The sequence below is a fragment of the Paroedura picta genome, chromosome 3 (assembly GCF_049243985.1).
Source record: "Paroedura picta isolate Pp20150507F chromosome 3, Ppicta_v3.0, whole genome shotgun sequence".
Classification (NCBI taxonomy): Eukaryota; Metazoa; Chordata; class Lepidosauria; order Squamata; family Gekkonidae; genus Paroedura; species Paroedura picta.
The window spans coordinates 171,283,131-171,305,728 of NC_135371.1; the positions used below are offsets into that span (position 1 = coordinate 171,283,131).

Here is a 22,598-nt window from a genome sequence, read left to right on the forward strand (position 1 = left end):
ACGTCGTCTTGTCCATCCTTCAAGGGACTCCGGGCTCCAGACTGGATTCCCTTCTTGCATTTTCTCCCCAGAACAACTCGTGTGAAATAGGTCAGGCGGAGAGACAGAGTCACCCAGTAACTTTCGTAACTCGAAGCCAGGCCCCGGGTTCCAGTCCTGTGCCGGCTCTTCCACTCCTCTCCCATGCATGTTTTCCAGGAGTTCCCCGGGGCATAAAGACGCCACAGACCTCCAGCAGCACCTTAAAAGACCCAAGTTGAGCGGGCTTTGCCAGGACAGAATTCATTTCGTCAGGCGTGTGAGTCCAAAGCTGTAATTGGTGCTCGAGTTATTAGCAGTGCTCCCACACACCAGATGCAGCACCCAACCGGGAGAGCCCTGGGCAGTCTGTCTGTCCGTCTGTCTATCGATTTGTACACTGCCCCTGCTCAAGCTACCCGCCTCGAGGCAGTGAACAACAACAATAAAATAATAAAATCTGGATGGACAATAAGCCAATCAAACAATGTCCATAAAGAGTTTGTCAACACGCCAATAAAAATAGCCATAAATATATAAACAATAAAACTGAACCACTTTCAGCGCCCGGAGTTCGTTACAGGAATTGCATAGGTGGTAATCCCGGAAGTGGAGCACCTGCAAGGGTGACCCCACAAAGAGCACATGGGTTGTGACGCGGGGACAGGCAACAGTCAAGCACCTCCAAATGTCTCTTGCCGGCATCCGGACAGTCTTAGGATCTCCTGGCTATATTACACTCATGCTATATGATAGCTAAATAACTAAACAGATTGCCAGATGAAATTAGCTTTAACTAATGTGAGCCTCTTGTGGCGCAGAGTGGTAAGGCAGCTGTCTGACAGCTTTGCCCATGAGGCTGGGAGTTCAATCCCAGCAGCCGGCTCAAGGTTGACTCAGCCTTCCATCCTTCCGAGGTCGGTAAAATGAGTACCCAGCTTGCTTTGCTGGGGGGTAAAACGGTAATGACTGGGGAAGGCACTGGCAAACCACCCCGTATTGAGTCTGCCGTGAAAACGCTAGAGGGCGTCACCCCAAGGGTCAGGCATGACCCGGTGCTTGCACAGGGGATACCTTTACCTTTACCTTTAATGTGAGGAATTAATATTTTGAATACAATTTTTTTTTTAATTCAGAAGGGGAAAGACGGTGCAAGAAAAGAAAACAGACCCTGCATGTTTCATTGGCAGATCTACAAATATTAAGCTGGTATATAACAAGATATTTTTCCAAAATGCTTATTCTGCTTCTCCTGAGTTTATATTGCCGCTGTTCGCATATCTCTCATCCAAATGGTCTCCAACCACGGAGGGAAAACAAACAGACCAGCGAGAGCTCAGGTTTCACTCCTAGCTGACTAGCCAAGCCCTTGTGCTCCGCCCACACAGGTGTGTCACGGCTCTAAGCTTCGGAGCTGGCTGTAGACCCAGACGTCTCTGGGCTGGACGGCCTCTCCCTGTGCCCACAAAACACTCCCTCCTCTTTGGAAACCGGAAGCAAACAGAAGTCCGGCCACTCTCTGGAGAACTGCCAAGCCCCTCACTGGCGGCGGGAGACCACCCTGCCTCCAAGCAAATGATCCCTGCTGCTTTTGGCCAGGGGTTAGGCAGTGGGGAGAATATCAACAGCATCCTGACATGCGGATCTAACTCCCCATGTGCCTGGAAGTGACTTCAATGCCTTGCAGGAGGACACTCTGGCACTTGGACAAAACTCTGTAGTTAAATGGGCCAAGCTAGGGTTGGAAGACACCTGAGGTTTTGGCAGGGCGTGGGGAGGGTGGAGTTTCAGAAGGGGACGGAACATAGCAGGCGGATGACCACAGAGTCCACCTGACAAAGCTACCATTTTATTCGGGGAAATAGATTTTTGGAGAACAGGTGGATATTTCTGGGCCCCATCGGTATGGGCAGTCTGCCAGAGAGTAGAGCACCTGGAGGCTTAAAGAACAAAACAAGAAGAAACGACTTTGTACAGAGAGAGAGAAGAGCAAGAGAGACCTAACTAACTGTCTAGCTGTTGTTCTGTCTTCAGTCAGTCTGTTCTGGGGGCAAGCAGGGAGGAAGTGAGTTTAAAAAAAAAACAGGAAGTCTCCATACAAGCCAATCAGGATGCAGGTGGAGATTTATTTCCAAAAAAACATCAGGAAGTTCCCACTCTAACTATGCATAATACACATAATACACATCTCCTTCGATGCCCTCTGTAGGAGTCTTAGTTTTTTAAAAAAAATCATGCACATGACAGATCTTGCAGATTCCAACCATCTGGAGGGTGGCAATCCAACTGGTGATGCACCGCATTCACCTCTGGGTAAATGGGGAGTAATGTTAGGGTATCACCGGAAAAGGGAAAGCTAAGTCTCCCGCCAGCTGCCAGGGGGACGAATCTGATCCTACGAGCGTCTAACAGCTGCTCCTGCTTTCAAGAATCGGAACTCAGCTCCTCAGCTGCACGGACCTCCCGAAGGCCGAGGTTCTCGCCTCATTTGGCTGCCACAGACTAATCCGGAGGCTCACCCTACGCCGAACAGCCTCTCGTCCTCAAAGCGGGGCACCCACACGACCAGGACAGCTATTTTGCGACCCACCCTGCTTCCCGCCCACGCCGTTTCGTGGCAGCGTCCGCCACCCTGTCTCCAAATCCCCCGAGCGTGTCTCTCGGAGGCGGATAACTGCGGGGAGCACTCCCAGCAATGAAAAGCGCTCGATGCCCTGTAAGCTGCTTTTAAGAAGGGTTTACTAATTCCATCGCAGCAGGGGACCTTGTGGGAACGATCGGGTTACACAACCCGCGCGCCCAATAAGCTGCGACAGGGCCGGCAATTAAATTAAGACGATACTTCTGTTAAAGCCGCCTTCTCTGCTTTTGGGGGGAAAAACAACACAGCTTTATGCATTGAACAGCAAGCCACACAAATCATTGATATACTCCACACACACACACACACACACACACACACAAAGAGTTTGTGTTCCTTTCTTTTTTGGCCTTGATGGACTGGTGGTAAAGAAAATTATTGCAAACTTCTGACTGCTGGCTATAATTCTACATCCTGTCCTGGTAGAATCATAGAATCGTAGAGTTGGGAGGGACCTCCTGGGTCATCTAGTCCAACCCCCTGCATTATGCAGGACACTCCCAACCCTCTTGCTCATCCACTGTCACCTGCCACCCCCTTGAACCTTCACAGATTCAGCCTCTCTGTCAGATGGCTCTCCAGCCTCTGTTTAGAAATCTCCAAAGATGGAGAACCCACCACCTCCCGAGGAAGCCTGTTCCACTGAGGAACCGCTCTGACTGTCAGGAACTTCTTCCGGATGTTTAGACGGAATTTAGAATAATAGAATCATAGAATTGGGAGGGACCTCAAGGGTCATCTAGTCCAACCCCCTGCACTATGCAGGACACTCTCAACCCTCTCACTCATCCACTGTCACCTGCCACCCCCTTGAACCTTCACAGAACCACCCTCTCTGTCAGATGGCTCTCCAGCCTCTGTTTAAAAGTCCCCAAGATAGAGAACCCACCACCTCCCGAGGAAGCCTGTTCTACTGGTTTAAGTCTTTGCTTCTGACCGGGCAGAGAAAACAGCCTGTTCCCCTCTGGAGTGTAGTTTTTGATAAGCTCTCTCACGAGACCAAAGTTTATTTTATAGCTGAGAGAGTCCTCCTCAAGGTTAGAGAAATGGAGGGAAAATGTGTCACTAGGAGGGGGAGATAAAGGAAGCAGCTTTTCAGAACCTTTCAGCAACTTTTGAGGGGGCTGGCTTGGTGGCTGCAGGGTGGTCCCGTGGGATGTCCATGGGGGGTGGAGACCCCAGGTTATTGGCGTGACCCGTAAGGGCATCACCTCTCCCCACCTTCAATGGGAAGTTATTTAATCTCATGTAATTGTATTGTATTCCACACAGATTTGGGAACTCCTCTGTGTCTATATTTCTTCTGCAGTAAAAATATAAAAAGGTTTTTCATTGGGGATGGACAAAAGATCCCTAATTTGGTCGTTTGAGCCTTCTGCTTTTAATACCTCCTCCTAAAAAATTGTTCTGTGAGATCTGAAGACTAAGGGGAAGCCTGAAAAAAGTCGCGTTCAGAGACCGGAAGGACCCCAGTGGGGTATAATGCCATACAGAAAACGCAGGTGTTTTCTCCAGAGGAACTGATACCTGTCATCTGGGGATCACCTGCAATTCTGTGAGATCTCCTGGTCTACCTGGAGGTAGATGTCCTTAGGCTGGGGTCACAACTGGGTCAGGGCTACATGCCTCAGTTGTTCCTTCTTTGCTACAGACATCAATAGCTGCCAGGTCAAATTACACGGGGACCACATTTCAACGTTTCAACAGCGCAAAGTCGGCCCATCTCTCTTGACCTTTGGCCTCCCACCAAAGAGGGCCCCAGGAAGGGCTACTCTGATGTTCTTATGAAGGCCTCAGCCTCTATGCCCTCATGTTGGCTCTCCAGAGGAACTGCTTGACTGTTATGGGAGACAGGAGGGTGGACTAGATGGGCCACTGATCTGATTGAGCAGGATTCTTATGAGGTTCTTAAGAAGGCCTCAGCCTCTTTGCCCAGTTATTGGATCTCCAGCGGAATTGGATGGCCACTGTGTGAGATGGGATACTGGACTGGATGGACCCAGGTCTGATCCAGCAGGGCTCTTCTGAGGTTCCTATGAAGGCCTCAACCTCTGTTGTTGGCCCACCAGAGGAACCAGGCAGCCACTGTGTGAAACAAGATGTTGGACTAGATGGACCACTGGGCTCTGCTCATGTTCCTATGACCACAGTGACCAATCTGGAGATGAACATGGTTCTTTCCTTCCTCACGTCTACCTCCCGCTCTTCTCCTGAAGAGATCAGAGGAACATAGGTGAGATTATCCAGTTCCTATCCCTCTGAGGAAGGTCAGAGAAAAACGAATGGCCCAAGATCACCCAGTGAGGTCCAGGAACCAAGCAGGGATCTCAATCTTCCATCTCCCCTGTGCAAGTCCAACTCTATAATGCCCTGCCATGATGGGGAATGGACCCGTTCTCTCTGTCCTTCCATTTGCCCTGATCATTAAAACTGACGGGTCTTTCCACTGGCTCCTAAAACTCTATTAGATGCTTCAAGAAACAGCTTTGGAGGGAGAGCTATTTGCCCCGGAGTTTGCTATAGGCTCTAGCCTGCTTTTGTGGGGAAGTGTTTCCAAGAGGTTCAAGAGAACCTGGGGGGCAGAAGGACCAAGACCAAAGTCTGAAGAGGAGCATTTCTATAACACTGGCAGTCTTCAAGCAAAGGCTGGATACACACTTTTCTTGGATGCTTTAGGATGCTTAGGGCTGATCCTGCGTTGAGCAGGGGGTTGGACTAGATGGCCCATATGGCCCCTTCCAACTCTATGATTCTATGATTCTATGATTTAGAATGCTTAGGGCTGATCCTGTGTTGAGCAGGGGGTTGGGACTAGATGGCCTGTGTGGCCCCTTCCAACTCTATGATTCTATGATTCTATGATTTAGGATGCTTAGGGCTGATCCTGTGTTGAGTAGGGGGTTGGGACTAGATGGCCTGTGTGGTCCCTTCCAACTCTATGATTCTATGATTTAGGATGCTTAGGGCTGATCCTGTGTTGAGCAGGGGGTTGGACTAGATGGCCTGTATGGCCCCTTCCAACTCTATGATTCTATGATTCTATGATTCTATGATTTAGGATGCTTAGGGCTGATCCTGTGTTGAGCAGGGGGTTGGGACTAGATGGCCTGTGTGGCCCCTTCCAACTCTATGATTCTATGATTCTATGATTTAGGATGCTTAGGGCTGATCCTGTGTTCAGCAGGGGGTTGGGACTAGATGGCCTGTGTGGCCCCTTCCAACTCTATGATTCTATGATTTAGGATGCTTAGTGCTGATCCTGTGTTGAGCAGGGGGTTGGGACTAGATGGCCTGTGTGGCCCCTTCCAACTCTATGATTCTATGATTCTATGATTCTATGATTTAGGATGCTTAGGGCTGATCCTGTGTTGAGCAGGGGGTTGGGACTAGATGGCCTGTGTGGCCCCTTCCAACTCTAGGATTCTATGATTCTATGATTTAGGATGCTTAGGGCTGATCCTGTGTTCAGCAGGGGGTTGGGACTAGATGGCCTGTGCGGCCCCTTCCAACTCTATGATTCTATGATTCTATGATTTAGGATGCTTAGGGCTGATCCTGTGTTGAGCAGGGGGTTGGGACTAGATGGCCTGTATGGCCCCTTCCAACTCTAGGATTCTATGATTCTATGATTTAGGATGCTTAGGGCTGATCCTGTGTTCAGCAGGGGGTTGGGACTAGATGGCCTGTGCGGCCCCTTCCAACTCTATGATTCTATGATTCTATGATTTAGGATGCTTAGGGCTGATCCTGTGTTGAGCAGGGGGTTGGGACTAGATGGCCTGTGTGGCCCCTTCCAACTCTATGATTCTATGATTTAGGATGCTTAGTGCTGATCCTGTGTTGAGCAGGGGGTTGGGACTAGATGGCCTGTGTGGCCCCTTCCAATTCTATGATTCTATGATTCTATGATTCTATGATTCTATGATTCTATGATTCTATGATTCTATGATTCTATGATTTAGGATGCTTAGGGCTGATCCTGTGTTGAGCAGGAGGTTGGGACTAGATGGCCTGTATGGCTCCTTCCAACTCTATGATTCTATAACCACAAGCTTGCTCCTGACACACTTTGCTTGTCCTCCCCCTCTTCTCGGGATGGGACCTGCCAACACAAAGGGAGAATAGCTTGTTGGCACAGCTGCTGAAATGCTATGATTATATCCTTCGACGGGCCAGACGTGACTAAGAGCGAAGCGTAGGGACGGCTCCGGGTCAGGAAGGCCTAGAGCAGGTTCACCCCAATTGCCACCTCTTGACTTCATAGGGCCCTAAAGCCACCCTGCCTCTTTGTTTTGGTCCTTCCACCTGCCACTGGCCAAGTTTCACCAATTACGCGCTCTTTCCTCCCTCCCGACTGGATCTTCCGGATTCCTGGCCCTTTCGCCATCCGGTCAGCCTCCGGTTCGGATACCACCCGCTGGATGCTGGGGCATCCAAAGGCAGCAAGGCCGGGAGGAGGAATACGAGGAGGGAAAAGAGCAGATCCTCCCCTGTATGACAAGCATTGAGACAGCGATCCCTCCTTCCAGCTGGGGCCAGCGTTGCCAATCTCCAGGGGGCACCTGGAGATCTCTAGGAATTAGAACGGGTCTTGGTCTGTTTAGCCTGGAGAGGAGACGACTGAGAGGGGATCTGAGAACCATCTTCAAGTATTTAAAAGGCTGCCGTATGGAGGATGGAGCAGAGTTGTTCTCTCTTGCCCCGGAGGGATGGACCAGAACCAGTGGAATGAAATTAATTCAAAAGAAATTCCATCTCAACATCCGGAAGAAGTTACTGAGAGGTAGAGCGGTTCCTCATTGGAACAGGCTTCCTCGGGAGGTGGTGGGTTCTCCCTCTTTGGAGATCTTTAAACAGAGGCTGGAGAGCCATCTGACGGGGAGGCTGATTCTGTAAAGGCTCAAGGAGGGTGGCAGGTGACAGTGGATGATTCTGTAAGCTGCTTTGAGCTGCACTAAGGTGTCTAATAAATGTTTTGAATACATAATAAAAACAAGTACGGACACAAAGAGATCTGGGCTGGGGGGCCATGGATAAAGACGGGGTTGGGAACCTTGACCTCCATGTTTTCTCAAACGTTCTGAGAAGTTTTAAGGGGGTGGCAGGTGACAGTGGATGAGCGAGAGGGTTGTCAGTGTCCTGCACAGTGCAGGGGGTTGGACTAGATGACCCAGGAGGTCCCTTCCAACTCTATGATTCTTGTAACACCAAGGGGGCAGGCAACACTCACGGCTCCCCTTAAGTCTTGTTGCTTCCAGGCTCAAACACCCCACACAACTCAGTAGATACCATAAGCCCCTCTTCACACATGGACTCTAACTGTGAAACATACCAAGAGGAGAGAATATCTAACCCGGTTTAACAGACCTCAGAGAACTCTGGGAATGACTGTGGAAACACAGAATGTCAAACAACATTCAGCCCCCTCACCAGGCAATGATCCTCCCTAGAGAAAAAGTGATGCCATCGAAAATTGATGTATGTTTACAATGCAGATATGCTCTAGGAGAGTAAATGTGTTTCATTTTGGGTTTACCTCATTTAGAAAATGCAAGAATCACTGCATTTCCTAAATACAAATGAACATATTAATTTCACCGTTTCTGTACAAGCAAGGTTGCTTTTTTCCCCCATCTCTGTCTAATGTGAGGGCAGTTCGGTATTATTGCTAAACTCAAGTGATATAACCAGATATTTCCAGAGCACGAGGAAAACCTGGACTTTCCCCCCTAAGGGATTTCAGGGATTAAAATAGAAATTCTGGGAGAAACTGAAGCAACTGGAGTTACTTCTGTAACTATCGATACCAAGCTGGTATTGGAAGGTATGTTTAATTGTTATTTATATATTTAATTTCAGAGTTGTAATTGTTTTCATCCCACTTTTCGATCCAGTGGGGACGACTCCAAATACAAAATGCCCAAATAACATCTAAAAGAAAGAAGAGTTGGGTTTTATACTCCGCTTTCACTACCCGAAGGGAGCCTCAAAGCGGCCTCTCCTTCCTCTCTCCACAACACACACCCTGGGCGGTAGGTGGGGCTGAGAGCTCTGACAGAACTGGTCTACTAGAACAGCTCTAATAGAGCTGACTGGCCCAAGGTGAACCAGCTGGCTGCACGTGAAGGAATGAAGAATCAAACATTAGACTCCACTGTCTAAGAAACAAACATTAGACTCCTGATTAGACTCCACTGTTCTTTAACCACTACCACACACGGGCTTTCTAAGAAGAAGAGTTGGCTTTTATAACCTGCTTTTCACCACCTGACAGAGTCCCAAAGTCGCTTGCAATTGCCTTCCCTTCCTCTACCCACAACAAACACCCTGTGAGGTAGGTGGGGCTGAGAGAGCTCTATGAAAACTGCTCTACAAGTACAGCCCAAAGAGAACTGTGTAGCCTAAGGTCACTCAGCTAGCTATAGGTGGAGGAGGAGGAGAGGAAATCAAACCCAGCTCTCTGGATTAGGGGCAGCTGCTCTTAAGCACTACACCAAGCTGATTCCCCCTTGCTGCTGTTCAATTATAAGGAAGGCCAAATGTCAAAGAATTGAGGCTTTTGAACTCTGGTGCTGGAGAAGACTCTTGCGAATCCCTTGGACTGCAAGGCGAACAAACCGGTCAGTCCTAGAGGAGATCAGCCCTGCCTGCTCCTTAGAAGGCCAGATCCTGAAGATGAAACTCAAATACTTTGGCCACCTCATGAGAAGGAAGGAAGGACTCCCTGGAGAAGAGCCTAATGCTGGGAGCGATCGAGGGCAAAAGAAGAAGGGGGCGACAGAAAATGAGGTGGCTGGATGGAGTCACTGAAGCAGTCGGTGCGAACTTAAACGGACTCCGGGGAATGGTAGAGGACAAGAAGGCCTGGAGGATCATTGTCCATGGGGTTGCGATAGGTCGGACACGACTTCGCACCTAACAACAACAACAACAACAACAACCAATTGTAACGCCCCTTGCACAAACACAGCCCTTTGTTTCGATGAACGCTGGTAACACAAACGCAGAATTGGGCTTCGACTCAAAGCGTCCCCGTAATCTTCTCTTAGCATCACCTGTTCGGGCTTCAGTCCGGGGGGCACCCAAGCGTACTCCTCCGAGGCGCATCCTGAGTCGTCGTCCGAGATGGAGTGCCGCTGAAAATCGGAGATGAGCCGGCACATCATCCTTTCCAAGTCAACGGGCACGATCCGCACCGCGTGCTCCTCCCTCGGGCATTTGCAGTGCTGGCAGATCTTCCTGCGGAGAAAAGGAAACGCAGATAGTAATACAAGTCCTGTAATACCCTCGCCCTGTAGCTAATACCACTCTGCCAGCCTCAAGAGGTCCTGTAGCAAAACACAACAACCAGGACAGTTGCTCAACGTCTGAATAGAACTCAGTTCACCCATCGGGTCTTAAGAGATCCTGAATGCATGCTTAGCACGCCACTTCCTGGGATAAGCGCTCCCCCTTAGGGATGAAAACAGCCACACCAAAATGCTGTTTTGCACTACAATTAGTCTGCAAAGCCTCAAGAGATCCCTCAACTACCAGGTATTAAGGGAGAAACAGGGTTCCGTGCGGAGCCTTAATAACAGTTTGGTGTCTGGGAAAGGGATGAACGTTAGAGGTCGCGGTCTCATTCCACCTTCATAACAAGTTCCCACAGTGGGTAAGACAAAGATGTGGCTGAGATGGACTTGGAATATCTTGAATTCTGAAAGGGAAAGTTGTTTTGATAGGCCATGCCTATGCTCACAAGATCCAGCTGCTGGATCAGTCCAGGGGTCCCTCTAGTCCAGCATCCTGTCTCACATGAGCCAACCAGTTCCTCTGGAGGACCAACAACAGGACAGAGAGGCCAAGGCCTTCATAAAAAGGTAAGAAGGGCTCTGTTGGATGAGACCAGGGGTCCACCTAGTCCAGCATCCCATCTCACTGAGTTGCCAATCAATTCATCTAGAGGTCCAATCGCAGGACATTGACGTCAAGGCCTTCCTAAGAACATCAGAAGAGCCCTGCTGGATCAGGTCAGTGGCCAGTCTAGTCCAGCATCCTGTCTCAAACAGTAGCCAACTAGTTCCTCTGGAAAGATAACCACAAGGCATAGAGGTCGAGGCCTTCATAAGAACCTCAGCCCTGCTGGATCAGACCAGGGGTCCATCCAGTACAGCCTTCTGCCTCACAGAGTGGCTAGCCAGTTGGAAGGCCAACAAAACAGCAGAGTTTCATAAGAACTTCAGAAGGGTCAGACCAATGGCCCATCTAGTCCAACCTCCTGTCTCACACTGCGGCCAACCAGTTCTTCTGGAGGGCCAACAACAGGGCACAGAGGCCGAGGCCTTCACAACTCATCATCAGAGCCTTGATGGATCAGACCAGTGATCTCTCCCTCCTCCACCACTGCCTAAGATCTCCTGAACTCAGTGCGAGGATCATGCCAACACCACAAAGCCAGCAATGGGTAACATTCCACAGTTTAATGGTAAATCTGCTACCAGGCTCTGGTCCTACTTAATGAGTTCAGAGATGGAGGAGGGGGAGATGGAAGAGGGGGAGATTTCCATGCTCCTCCTCTCCACACAAGCCACTACAGTCTGAGCAGGTAGCCCGGGCGGAAAAACCACGTTAATAAAGGAAGAACACAGCCTAGTATAATAATAATAATAATAATAATAATAATAATAATAATAATAATAATAATAATAATAATAATAATAATAATAAAGCTTTATTGGCATAACAATAAGAGGCAAGTACAGCCAAGCAGGGTAACACAGCCTAATTGTCGTGGCGAGAGCAGAAACACAGAGGCACGGTGAAGCAAACAGGATGGGGACCGCTCCGGAGGGGGGAATCGTGGTGTGTGATGAGAACTGACAGGAACGAGACACGCTTCCACTCCACTTGCTCGGCTGTCACAGCGCAAATGGGAAAAGAGAACATCGTGGACCGATTGTGAAAGACAGAGGGGGGTGGGGAAAGGACAAAGCTGACGAGGGAGATGGTTTTTTTGGGGGGGAGGGAAAAGACCCGAAAAGAAAAGCAAGAGACGTTAAGGAAGGGGATCGATCGTGACAGGAGCTCCAGGGAGAAAAGGCCAAGTGGGAGAGTGTTTTTCGCTCTCGGGAAAACGAGAGGTGTGAAAGTCAGACTGGATCACCTCGCCGAGAAAGACGGAGCAGAAAGGAGTCACGGACAAAAACAGGGTCACGAGAGAGAGAGAAAGTGAGCTAATGAACAGGAGCGTGGAGCATACGGGATAGATAAACGGGGGTAGGGGGTGGGGGTGGAGCCAGATGGTCAGAGGGGAGTGGCCTGCTGGAGTGAGGGAAGATGTTCTACTACCTCCATCCGTGTACTAGGAAACCCGGACACAGCTCCCCGCAGGCTTGACACGGCTGGCCCCGGTCCGGGTCCTCCACCTCAGGTAGCTGATGTGGGACAAAGAGGTAAGCAATCAGACACCAAAATACCACCAGTAACACCAGCATTCATAGAACAGAATCAGAGAGTGGTCCCACCCCCTGCTCAATGCAGGATCAGCCTGAAACCTCCAGGATAAGGATCTGTCCAGCCATTGCTCCCCACCACTCTGCAGTAATTTAATGTGCCCCCACCCGCTGGGATGGCCAGGAAAGATTCATCCAGTACATCACTGGGAACATGGCCAGTCCCTTCTGGTGCAGCCAACTTACACAATGTTGTTCTAAAATGGATGTTGTCCATTGTCGGTTCAATTCCGAGTACGTCTGGCCTCAACCAGGGCCAGGGCCTTTTCAGTCCTGGCCCTGACCTGGCAGAACGAGCTCCCAGAAGAATTTAGGGGCCTGGTAGGACTGGGTCACAAGAGCCTCTTGTGGCGCAGAGAGGTAAGGCAGCAGATATGCAGTCTGAAAGCTCTGCCCATGAGGCTGGGAGTTCGATCCCAGCAGCCGGCTCAAGGTTGACTCAGCCTTCCATCCTTCCGAGGTCGGTAAAATGAGGACCCAGCTTGCTGGGGGGTAAACGGTAATGACTGGGGAAGGCACTGGCAAACCACCCCGTATTGAGTCTGCCATGAAAACGCTAGAGGGCGTCACCCCAAGGGTCAGACATGACCCGGTGCTTGCACAGGGGATACCTTTACCTTTAGGACTGGGTCAGTTCTGCAGGGCCTGTAAGATGGAGCTCTTCCGCCAGGCATTTGGTCGGGGCCAATGAACAGCACAGCGACTCTGATTAAACATCACTCAGGCTCCCTCTATATCGATAACCCTCCCCCCGAAAACCGAACGCTCTTAAATGAAATAATCTGGCTACACAGCTGGTACGACTGTTCTTAAAATGGTTTTAAAGTTTTAATGTTATATGTAAAATTCTATTTATTGCGTAGGTTTTATTTTATAAATAGTGCTGCAAGTCGATCCGAGCCAGGACGCTGGGAGGGGGCGGGGTATAAAAAGAAAAATAAATAAAATTTAAAAATACATAAAAGCAAATCAAGGACGGGGGTTTATTGCTGCAGGTTTCCTATTGTTAATGAGGGATCTCCAGGGCTCTAGGGTAATTTCAAACAGGGCAGCTTCCCCTCCCAGCCTTTTTCAAGGTACGATCTTCGTCAAAACTTTTGGGGAGCGAACATTCTAAGTTGAGCGCTATAGAGTTAGACCAATATGGAGGTGCCAAGGCATCTAAATGGGGCCACTGTAGTCTGGAGCTGAGCTGTAATTCTGAGTCAGGAATGACCAGACGGCACCTAACAACGAAAAAAGGCCAACAATCCCAGGACCTAGTCTGACGCTGCAAACGTCACACCACACCAGCCCCAAGAGAGAGCTGGTTTGCAAGCGCAGGGCTATTAAATCTACTCAGGGAAGGAGAGCGGAATTGCGGCAGACATCCCAAATCTACGGCGGAACTTTCTTAGACTCGAAGGCTTCTTTTACAAGGCCCCTCAGCTGTTGCCGTAGCTCCACGGGCCTGTACGGACATGGGGAAGTGAGGCGTTTCCGCACACATGTGCTTGCGTGTTTCTTGGCAAGACTACGCGCGCGTCGGCCATTCGTGTTGTCCGCGGACATGGAAACGGAGGGGTTCTAGGATTATGGCTCTGTGGACAGAAATCCTGTGCCCATTTAGGTGTGAGCCGGAGGTATAACCGGTGCAAATTCCTGGCCGGGAATTGTGGGACGAAAGGCAGCTTCGCCGGAGCCGGAAGGAAGCCTTCGGCAGGCCGGGACCTGTCCCGGCTCAGTTCGGCAAGGCATAAACAGAGGATGTTGGCTCCGTGCCACCCCAGGTGGCTAAGAGAAAGCGGGCAGTACAAAGCACGGATGAGGGGAGGCGGGGACGCAAATGGCCACAGCATACCTTTGGATCGCTCTTGGCTCCTTGGTATGAATTCCATCCTATTTTGAGGCTTGGGGAAAGCGAATCTTGACTTGTGAAACGCACAAAAGATCATTTTAGGTCAGTCGTACGGGTTCGGAGATAGATCCAGGTGGGCAGCCGTGTTGGTCCGCAGGAGCAGGGCAAATTTAGAGTCCAGGGGCACCTTGAAGGCCAACCAAGTTTGGTTCGAGGTATGAGCTTTCGTGTGCATCCATGCACCCTTCCTCAGATACAGGTTGCTCATAAGTGTCACCCAGTTTTCCGGCATTTCTCCATCTCTGGCCTACCCAGTGGATCTAAAAGTTTTTAACAGCTCCTGATGACCTTAGACCAGGGGTAGTCAAACTGCGGCCCTCCAGATGTCCATGGACTACAATTCCCATGAGCCCCTGCCAGCGAATGCTGGCAGGGGCTCATGGGAATTGTAGTCCATGGACATCTGGAGGGCCGCAGTTTGACTACCCCTTCCTTAGATTATAGTACTTCTGCTCACCTGTCTGCACCCTGCCCTTTCAACTGTCCTTTTGGGGGGGATATTCTAATCTGCCTTATTCAGTCAGGCTCTGACAATATGTCCCTTATCTGTTGGTGGACAGAGATCCAAGGATTACGCTGAACGTGACCAAGTATCTCTCCACTGTATTTTAAAGGAAAATACGGTGGAATCATGTCATAGGATCATAGAGTTGGAAGGGGTCATCTAATCCAACCCCCTGCAGAATGCAGGAAATTCACCGGCCCACCTACATTGATGCCAATTTCATGCCCAGATGATTGCCCCCCCCAATAAAACCCAAAATTCCTGGCCAGTCTGGCCTGGAAGAAATTCATTTCCCAATCCCGAAGTGATGACTGGAATTTCCCTGGGCACATAATACCAGAATGTCTTTATTATAATTATAATGAAGAGATACTTGGTCACGTCCAGCATAATCCCTGGATAAAGGCTCCTTTGTTTCTCGCTTAAGATCGCTGGATCTTAATGCTTACTAACAACGAAGGATACAACAAATTGGGGAGGGAGGGGGATCCAAGAATTGCTCCCATTTCCCCACGATCAAGAATCATGAATTTTATTACTGACAACATTATACCACGCCTTCCCACCCAGCTGGGGATCCAAAGCGGTTGGCATGGTTCTCCTGGTCTCTGTTATATCTTTACAAGATCCCTGCAAGGTAGGTCAGGCCGAGAGCATGGGCCTGGCCACAGATCATCCAAGAATCCCTGGCAGGGTGGGAATGTAATTCTTGGTCTCTCTGACACACTAACCTACAACATCACACTGGCTCTTAAAACTATCCCTGAACCATGGTGTATAAGTGCAGGGGCAACCCCATGTTTTCAATAAACCAAAAGAAAAAGGCTAAAAGAAGAAGAGTTGGTTGTTATACCCCGCTTTTCACTGCCTGAAGGAGTCTATCGCCTTCCCTTTCCTTCCCCCACAACAGACACCCTTAGGTCGGGGGTAGGTGGGGCTGAGAGAGCTCTGACAGAACTGTTCTGTGAGAACAGCTCTGACAGAACTGCTCTATGAGAACAGCTCTGTCAGAGGACTGCGACAAGCCCAAGGTCACCCAGGTGGCTGCACGGGGAGGAGCAGGGAATCAAACCCGGTTCGCCAAACTGGAAGCCACCGCTTTTAAGCACCACACCAAGCTGGCAAATTAGTAAAATGGAACGGTCGCCCGGCCAGGATTTCGTGCTCAAGGGCAATTGCCAGAATAGGTGGTAAATCCGTGAGTTACATCAACTGCCTTCTTGTCTTGCTGATTTCTAAAAGAATATGCACTACAAAACGCTTGACACATTCCCTAAAGGCCCTGCCCTGACATGGATTTTTTAAAATAACTACCCACTGTTCTAAGGAAAGGTGCTCAGCCCATGTTCAGAAGCGCTAAAATTTGGGGGGGGGAGTGGGGGAGGGACACCTCTAGCTTGAAATTTCCCCATTTCCCAAGGATATCCCCCATTAAAAGAGGCCAGATCTGACTCTAAAATATCTTACCCGGCATTAGAGACTTCCCCGAGCTAAATTACTCCTTTCCCTTCACATCTGTCAAGTGTCCAGCTTAAAAGGGATTTGGGGGGGGGGGAGGGATCTATTTCACCAGATGCAGCTTTGGAGAAATCAAATCCACCAGGACTGACAACACGGTCCGTCTTCCCCCATATTCAGATTTGGGATCGGCCATATGTAACCCCTCAGCTTCTCTCTCCCCCCCACCCCCCACCCCCACCCCCCACACAATTCCTCTCTGTTCAATAATTGCTTCTCTGCTTCTGCTGCCACCATCCCTCAATTGCTCAACATGACCCAGAAATGCCTTAAATCAGGGATAGTCAAACTGCGGCCCTCCAGATGTCCATGGACTACAATTCCCAGGAGCCCCTGCCAGCATTCGCTGGCAGGGGCTCCTGGGAAATGTAGTCCATGGACATCTGGAGGGCCGCAGTTTGACTACCCCTGCCTTAAATCATCCAGCAGTTAACTGGAACAGACCGGGGCGAAGGAGAGTTCCCAATTAGGGCATCTCAAAGACAGAACTGGGAGCCCCAAGCGGTCATTCTCCTGCAAAGGCTCAAACCCCAGGCCTAGGGTCATCTCCATGTTGGGGGCTTCCCAAAACTAACTCCAAGAGAAGGTTGAACAAAACCGGAACATCACACAGAAAGCCACCGATACCAACCCTGGCTACGTCTCACGCAGACCCCAAGATGTCCACTGTTCTGGTCCTTCTGGATCAACCCTAATTCCCCGCCCTCCTGCTCTCCTCCTCCAAAAAAGAGACATGGACCTAGCTGGAACTGGTCACCTGGGTTGCATGGACAGCCTTCTCTTCTAATCTGGCGAGCAGGGTTTGAATCTGTGCTCCCTCATATGCAACCAGCTGGGTGACTTTGGGCTAGTCACAGCATTGATAACTGTTCTGACCGAGCAGGAATCTCAGGGCTCTCTCAGCCTCACCCACCTCACAGGGTGTCTGTTGTGGGGAGAGGAAAGGGAAGGCGAATGGAAGCCACTTTGAGACTTCTTCGGGTAGAGAAAAGCGGCATATAAGAATCAACTCTTCTTCTTCTTAAGTAATATCAGGGCTCTCTCAGCCTCCCCTCCCTCACAGGGTGTCTGTTGTGGGGAGAGGAAAGGGAAGGCGAATGTAAGCCGCTTTGAGACTCCTTCGGGTAGAGAAAAGCAGCATATAAGAACCAACTCTTCTTCTTTTCCTCATCTGCCTTATCACGGAGGGTGTCCATCATATGAACACTCAAACTAAGGAGTATCCTTCTTGGTCAAGGGCTACAATACAGCCTGTCTAACGAAGGACCGACCGCAAATCTCCAGCAGAATCTCTGGGCCAATAATCCTTCTCGCGCCTCCCACCCATTTCTCTGGTGACGGAACCTCTGTGGCACGGAAGCCCACCAAAGTTACTAGCCCATTGAGACCCCTTCCCTTCACTGGCTCCCCATCCCCTTTGGCATCCAGCACAAACCCCTTCCCTTCAAAGCTCACTGCAGCCTTGCCCCAGCTTATTTTATCGGCCTGGTTTCCATGCCTCTTCCTGCCCATGACCTCCTCCTCCACCTCTACCAGCTAGGTGTCGTGGTTTAGAGCTATGTCCTCCAATCCCCTTGGGGCCAGACACAGTTCCCTCAGAGCTCTCTCAGCACCACCCAGCTCACCGGGTGACTGTTGCGGTGAGAGGAAGAGTAAGCGATTGTAAGCCTCCTTCGTGTACTAAAACGCAGGGCACAAGAAAACTAGCTCTTCATCTTCTTCTTCTACCATCCTCTGACATGAAAAAAGATACCTCCTTCCTTTAGAAACTCCGCCCATTCCCCTTCCTTGCTCCTTATGGCTGGAATTCCCTCCCCAAACACCTCTGTGATGCCTGTCTGTCTTCTTTCCAATCCCTCCCTGGCACCATCTCTTCCGAGAAGGCCTTGGCTCCCTCGGCCCCAACAGAAAGGAAGCCAAGGGACACCTACGTGCTGTTGTGTAGATCTCCTAGGAGGACAACCATCTCCAGGTGACAGCGACTACCTCATCTGGAGAAAATGGTTGCTTTGGAAGGGGGATTCTAGTGCAAGGGGTGGCCAAACTGTGGCTCTCTGGAGGTCCATGGACTACAATTCCCATGAGCCCCTGCCAATGCGCTCATGGGAATTGTAGTCCATGGACCTCCAGAGAGCCACAGTTTGGCCACCCCTGCTCTATGGGCTTATACCCTGATGAAGTCCTTCCCATCCTCAACTCTGTCCTCCTCCCCTTCCCAATCTCCAGGAATTTCTCAACCTGCAGCTGGCCACTCTACTTATAAACCTGTTCCCTTCAGCTAAAGACCACCTTCCAAAAAATTAGATTTTCAGCTCCTCGGGACAAGGAGGACTGGTTCTTTTCACTTAGGGATTCACGTGGGTAGCCATGTTGTTCTGAAGCCAAAGAAAACACTTCTTACAATGTATCTGAAGAAACACCTGTGTACATGAAAGCTTACACCTCAATATTTAGGTACGTGGGACAAACTCCCACCCCTGTTTCTCCCACTCTCTTAGGGCAGGGATTCCCAACCAGGGTTCCACAGCAGAAGAAGAAGAAGAAGAAGAAGAAGAAGAAGAAGAAGAAGAAGAAGAAGAAGAAGAAGAAGAAGAAGAAGAAGAAGAAGAAGAAGAAGAGTTGGTTCTTATATGCCGCTTTTCCCTACCCGAAGGAGGCTCAAAGCGGCTTACAGTCGCCTTCCCTTTCCTCTCCCCACAACAGACACCCTGTGAGGGAGGTGATGCTGAGAGAGCCCTGATATTACTGAAGAGGAAGAAGAGTTGTTTTTTATATGCCGCTTTTCCCTACCCGAAGGAGGCTCAAAGCGGCTTACAGTCGCCTTCCCTTCCTCTCCCCACAATAGACACCCTGTGAGGGAGGGGAGGCTGAGAGAGCCCTGATATCACTGCCCGGTCAGAACAGTTTTATCAGTGCCGTGGCGAGCCCAAGGTCACCCAGCTGGTTGCATGTGGGGGAGCGCAGAATCGAACCCGGCATGCCAGATTAGAACTCCGCACTCCTAACCACCAAACTGGCTCTACGCAGCCTGTCCCAGAAGTCCAAATGGCCACTGTCATCCCCAGATGTCCCTGGAGCCCACTTGCTCCATTGTGCTACAGGCCTAAACTCCTTCTCTGTAATGGAAACGGTAACTGAATCGATCGATCAATTGGCTGGCCCCCGCATCTTACTTCTGCGCCCACTTCTCCGAAGGGGCATGTCACCACTGTCGGGGGTCCTCAGAATCTGAATAATACTTCAGGGGTCCCTCCAGAATCAAAAAGTTGATAAAGGCAGTCTTAAGGATGCCTCAAGCTGAGGAATCCACAATTCTGGTAATTTCACAAAGCCGCCGGTCTGATCTCTAGTAAAACGGTTAGATACCATAAAACAGGGGTAGTCAAACTGCGGCCCTCCAGATGTCCATGGACTACAATTCCCATGAGCCCCAGCCAGCAAAAGCTAGCAGGGTCTCATGGGAATTGTAGTCCATGGACATCTGGAGGGCCGCAGTTTTACTACCCCTGTTGTAAAACAAAATCAGAGTCCAGGGGCACCTTTAAGACCAACAAAGATTTATTCAAGGCGTGAGCTTTCAAGGGCAAGCCTATGAGTCCATAGTCCTCAGACTATGAACTGACCATCATGACAGTGGGAATATATAAGCAAAAGTTAAACCTGTTAAATTAGGAAATTGTGTCACAACATCCAAAGACAGCCATATGATAATTCTTTGCTAAAACGGCTACACAGTCCTTTTGAGTTCAGTTGTACTTTACAAAAACATAGGAGAAATATAATTGTCTATGTCAGAGATCGATGGCTTCCATACCATGAAACCCTTGCTGGTTTTTAAGGTGCCACGGGATGAAAATCTTAACAATGCTGGGGGCTCCCTAAACCCCCCTTCCTCCTCCCAACCCACCCACATTTCTTCTACAATTCATGATCGGCCCCCTTTGAACATGCCTAAAATGTATATCTCAAAAAGAGAGAGATCAAATCGATGAAATAATGCAACCAATGGACGATTTCACAGGAACAAGGGATGTGCAGCTTTAAAAAACGTATTCAAATAAACCCCCCATTTTATCCGTGGCCAATATTTGCTCTCTAAGGTTCTGCAGCACCTCCAGAAGATAACTCTAAAAATCAAGTTAGAGCAAGACGGGTTAGTCTGTTGTAGCCGCAGGAGCAAGCCGGAGTCCAGGAGCACTTTACAGATTAAGACAATTTGTGACAGGGGAGGAGCTTCCGGAAGTCGCTGCTCCCAGATGCCAAGATGGGTGGCCCTGTTAGTCTGTCTGCGGCAGAAGAAAAGAGCAAGAATTCAGGAGCACCTTAAAGACTAACGTGATTTGTGACAGGGGAGGCGCTTCCGTGAGTCACGGCTTTTGTGTACGAGTGAACTTCGTCAGTTCTGTCTGAGGGATGCTCGTACACAAAAGTTTAAATCTTGAATCAAATCTTGTTGGTCTTAAAGGGGCCACTGGACTCCAACCTAAATCTGTACACATGAAGCTACCTCATGATGCATCAGAGCTGTCTCTCAGACTGGCAGCAGCTCTCCAGTGTCAGGTCAAAGTCTCTCCCATCCCCTCCTGAATGGTCCTTCTAACTGGAGATGCCGGGGATTGAACCTGGGACCTTCTGCCTTCCAAGCAGAGGCTCTGCTACTGAGCCAGGGTCTCGGGTCAAGGTCTTTCCCAGCCCCTCCTGCCTGGTCCTTCTAACTAGGGATGCTGGGAATTGAACCTGGGACCTCCTGCCTGCCAAGCAGAGGCTCTGCCACTGAGCCAGGATCTCAGACCAAGGTCTTTCCCATCCCCTCCTGCGTGGTCCTTTTAACTGGAGATGCCGGGGATTGAACCTGGGACCTTCTGCCTGCCAAGCAGAGGCTCTGCCACTGAGCCAGGGTCTCAGACCAAGGTCTTTCCCCTCCCCTCCTGCCTGGTCCTTCTAACTGGAGATGCCGGGGATTGAACCTGGGACCTTCCGCATGCCAAGCAGAGACTCTGCCACTGAGCCACGGCCCTTCCTCAGCAAGGAGGGCCCCCAAATGTTAGATGCAGCCAGCAAACACAGCAGGATTTTCTTCTGAGTAAACATGCAATTGAGTCCAGGGGCCTTCCCGTGTGTTTCTCTGTGGAGCCAGCAGAACATGGGGAGACATGCCTGTTGCATGTCCATCCTGTGCTTTGCATTTGAAATACACATCAGCATCTAAAAGGAGGTCCCTGAAAGACCATCAAGGCCACTGAAATTCCCTCCTTTGCACTACCCTTCATTTGAGCACACGGATGGCATGTGCGCATGGACGCTCCTGGCTGTAAGCCACAGGGAGACACATGTGTTTAAATGTGCAAAACTAGAGCACCTACTTCACACTCTGAAAGCAAGAAACAATCCATGTTCCGTGATCCTAAGCCTGCATTCTTGCCTGAGAGCTCAAGTCTCCACAGAGGCCTTCTGTGTGCCATCAGCCAGTGGGCGTTAAGCAGCGCACTGGAACCTGGTCAGCGCACAATGCTCAACCCACCTCCCACCAAGGCTCCACGTTATGACAAAGGGCTCCAGTGCATGCATCAGCGCATTCACGTACTGCCTGCGATGACACACAGACAGGCCAATTCTTGTGGCTCCCCCTCGGCCAAGTGCCCACCACTCACGTCACCCCAGATCTGTGGGGCGCGGCGTCCACGGGCAGCTCTGTGGCCGTTCTTTAATGCGTTTGGAAACCCACAAAAGGGCGCACCTTTATGATATTTTGAGGCCAAACTAATCGCCGCGTTAACTTCTCCGGGCTTGTGTCCGGAAAAGGGGATGCGGAGGACCCTTATGGAAAGAGCCCCAGATGCCGTTTGGGAAAACCCACCTGCACCAGGTCTTTCGGTCTCCTTTGGCATGCTGGGGGGAGGGGGCAGAGAAGCACAGATCCCGGGCAATGTGCCCACAGCAAAGCTACAGTTGGTATTGTCAAATGGGGGACCCCCCTGCCACCCACAGCCTGCCCTGCGATGCCCCACGGATGGTCGTGGGTCCCTTACCAACCAGGCAAGCAGCCTTGGTTAGCCCCGGGACGGGGGGGGGGGCGCAATCCTGTGCCCTGGCCGCCTGCCCAGCGACGCCCCCTCAATGCTGCTGCCCCCCACCCACCCACCCACCCACCCGCGGGCACCCTCAGGGCACCCTCCGCCCCAGCCGGCCGTCCCCGCGCTCTAGCCCCGCCACGGGCCCCGTCCGTGCCCAGCTGCCCCGCGGGGGACTCACGTTGCGAGTGGATCGTCGGCGCCGCGAGCCGCGGTGGAACATGGCCCCGATCCACCCGCCGACGCCCGCGCCCGCGCGGCTCCCCCGCCGCCAGCTCGGCCCCCTCGGCGCCCGGGCGCTACAACGGCGGACGCCGCGTCTGGCTGCCCTTCCCAGGGGAGGAGGAGGAGGAGGAGGAGGAGCGGCCGGCCGGACCCGCTCCGCCCCTTCGCCGACGCCGGCCCGGCCCGCCTCCCTCCCTCCCCGCCTGCCTCGCCGCCCTCCGGCTGCCCC

At 50.8% G+C, this 22,598-nt stretch overlaps 1 protein-coding gene across 1 annotated transcript in view; it reads right to left on the reverse strand.

Annotated features, from left to right (window-relative positions):
* PRICKLE3 (prickle planar cell polarity protein 3) overlaps positions 1-22,598 on the reverse strand; it is a 42,723-nt gene extending 20,125 nt beyond the window's left edge. Inside the window, exons 1-3 of the mRNA XM_077329529.1 lie at positions 22,326-22,598; positions 11,990-12,075; positions 9,715-9,898 (exon numbers count right to left, since the gene is read on the reverse strand). Coding sequence (XP_077185644.1) covers positions 9,715-9,898; positions 11,990-12,075; positions 22,326-22,367 — 312 coding nt within the window. The 5' untranslated portion in view covers positions 22,368-22,598. The remainder of the gene's footprint in view (positions 1-9,714; positions 9,899-11,989; positions 12,076-22,325) is intronic.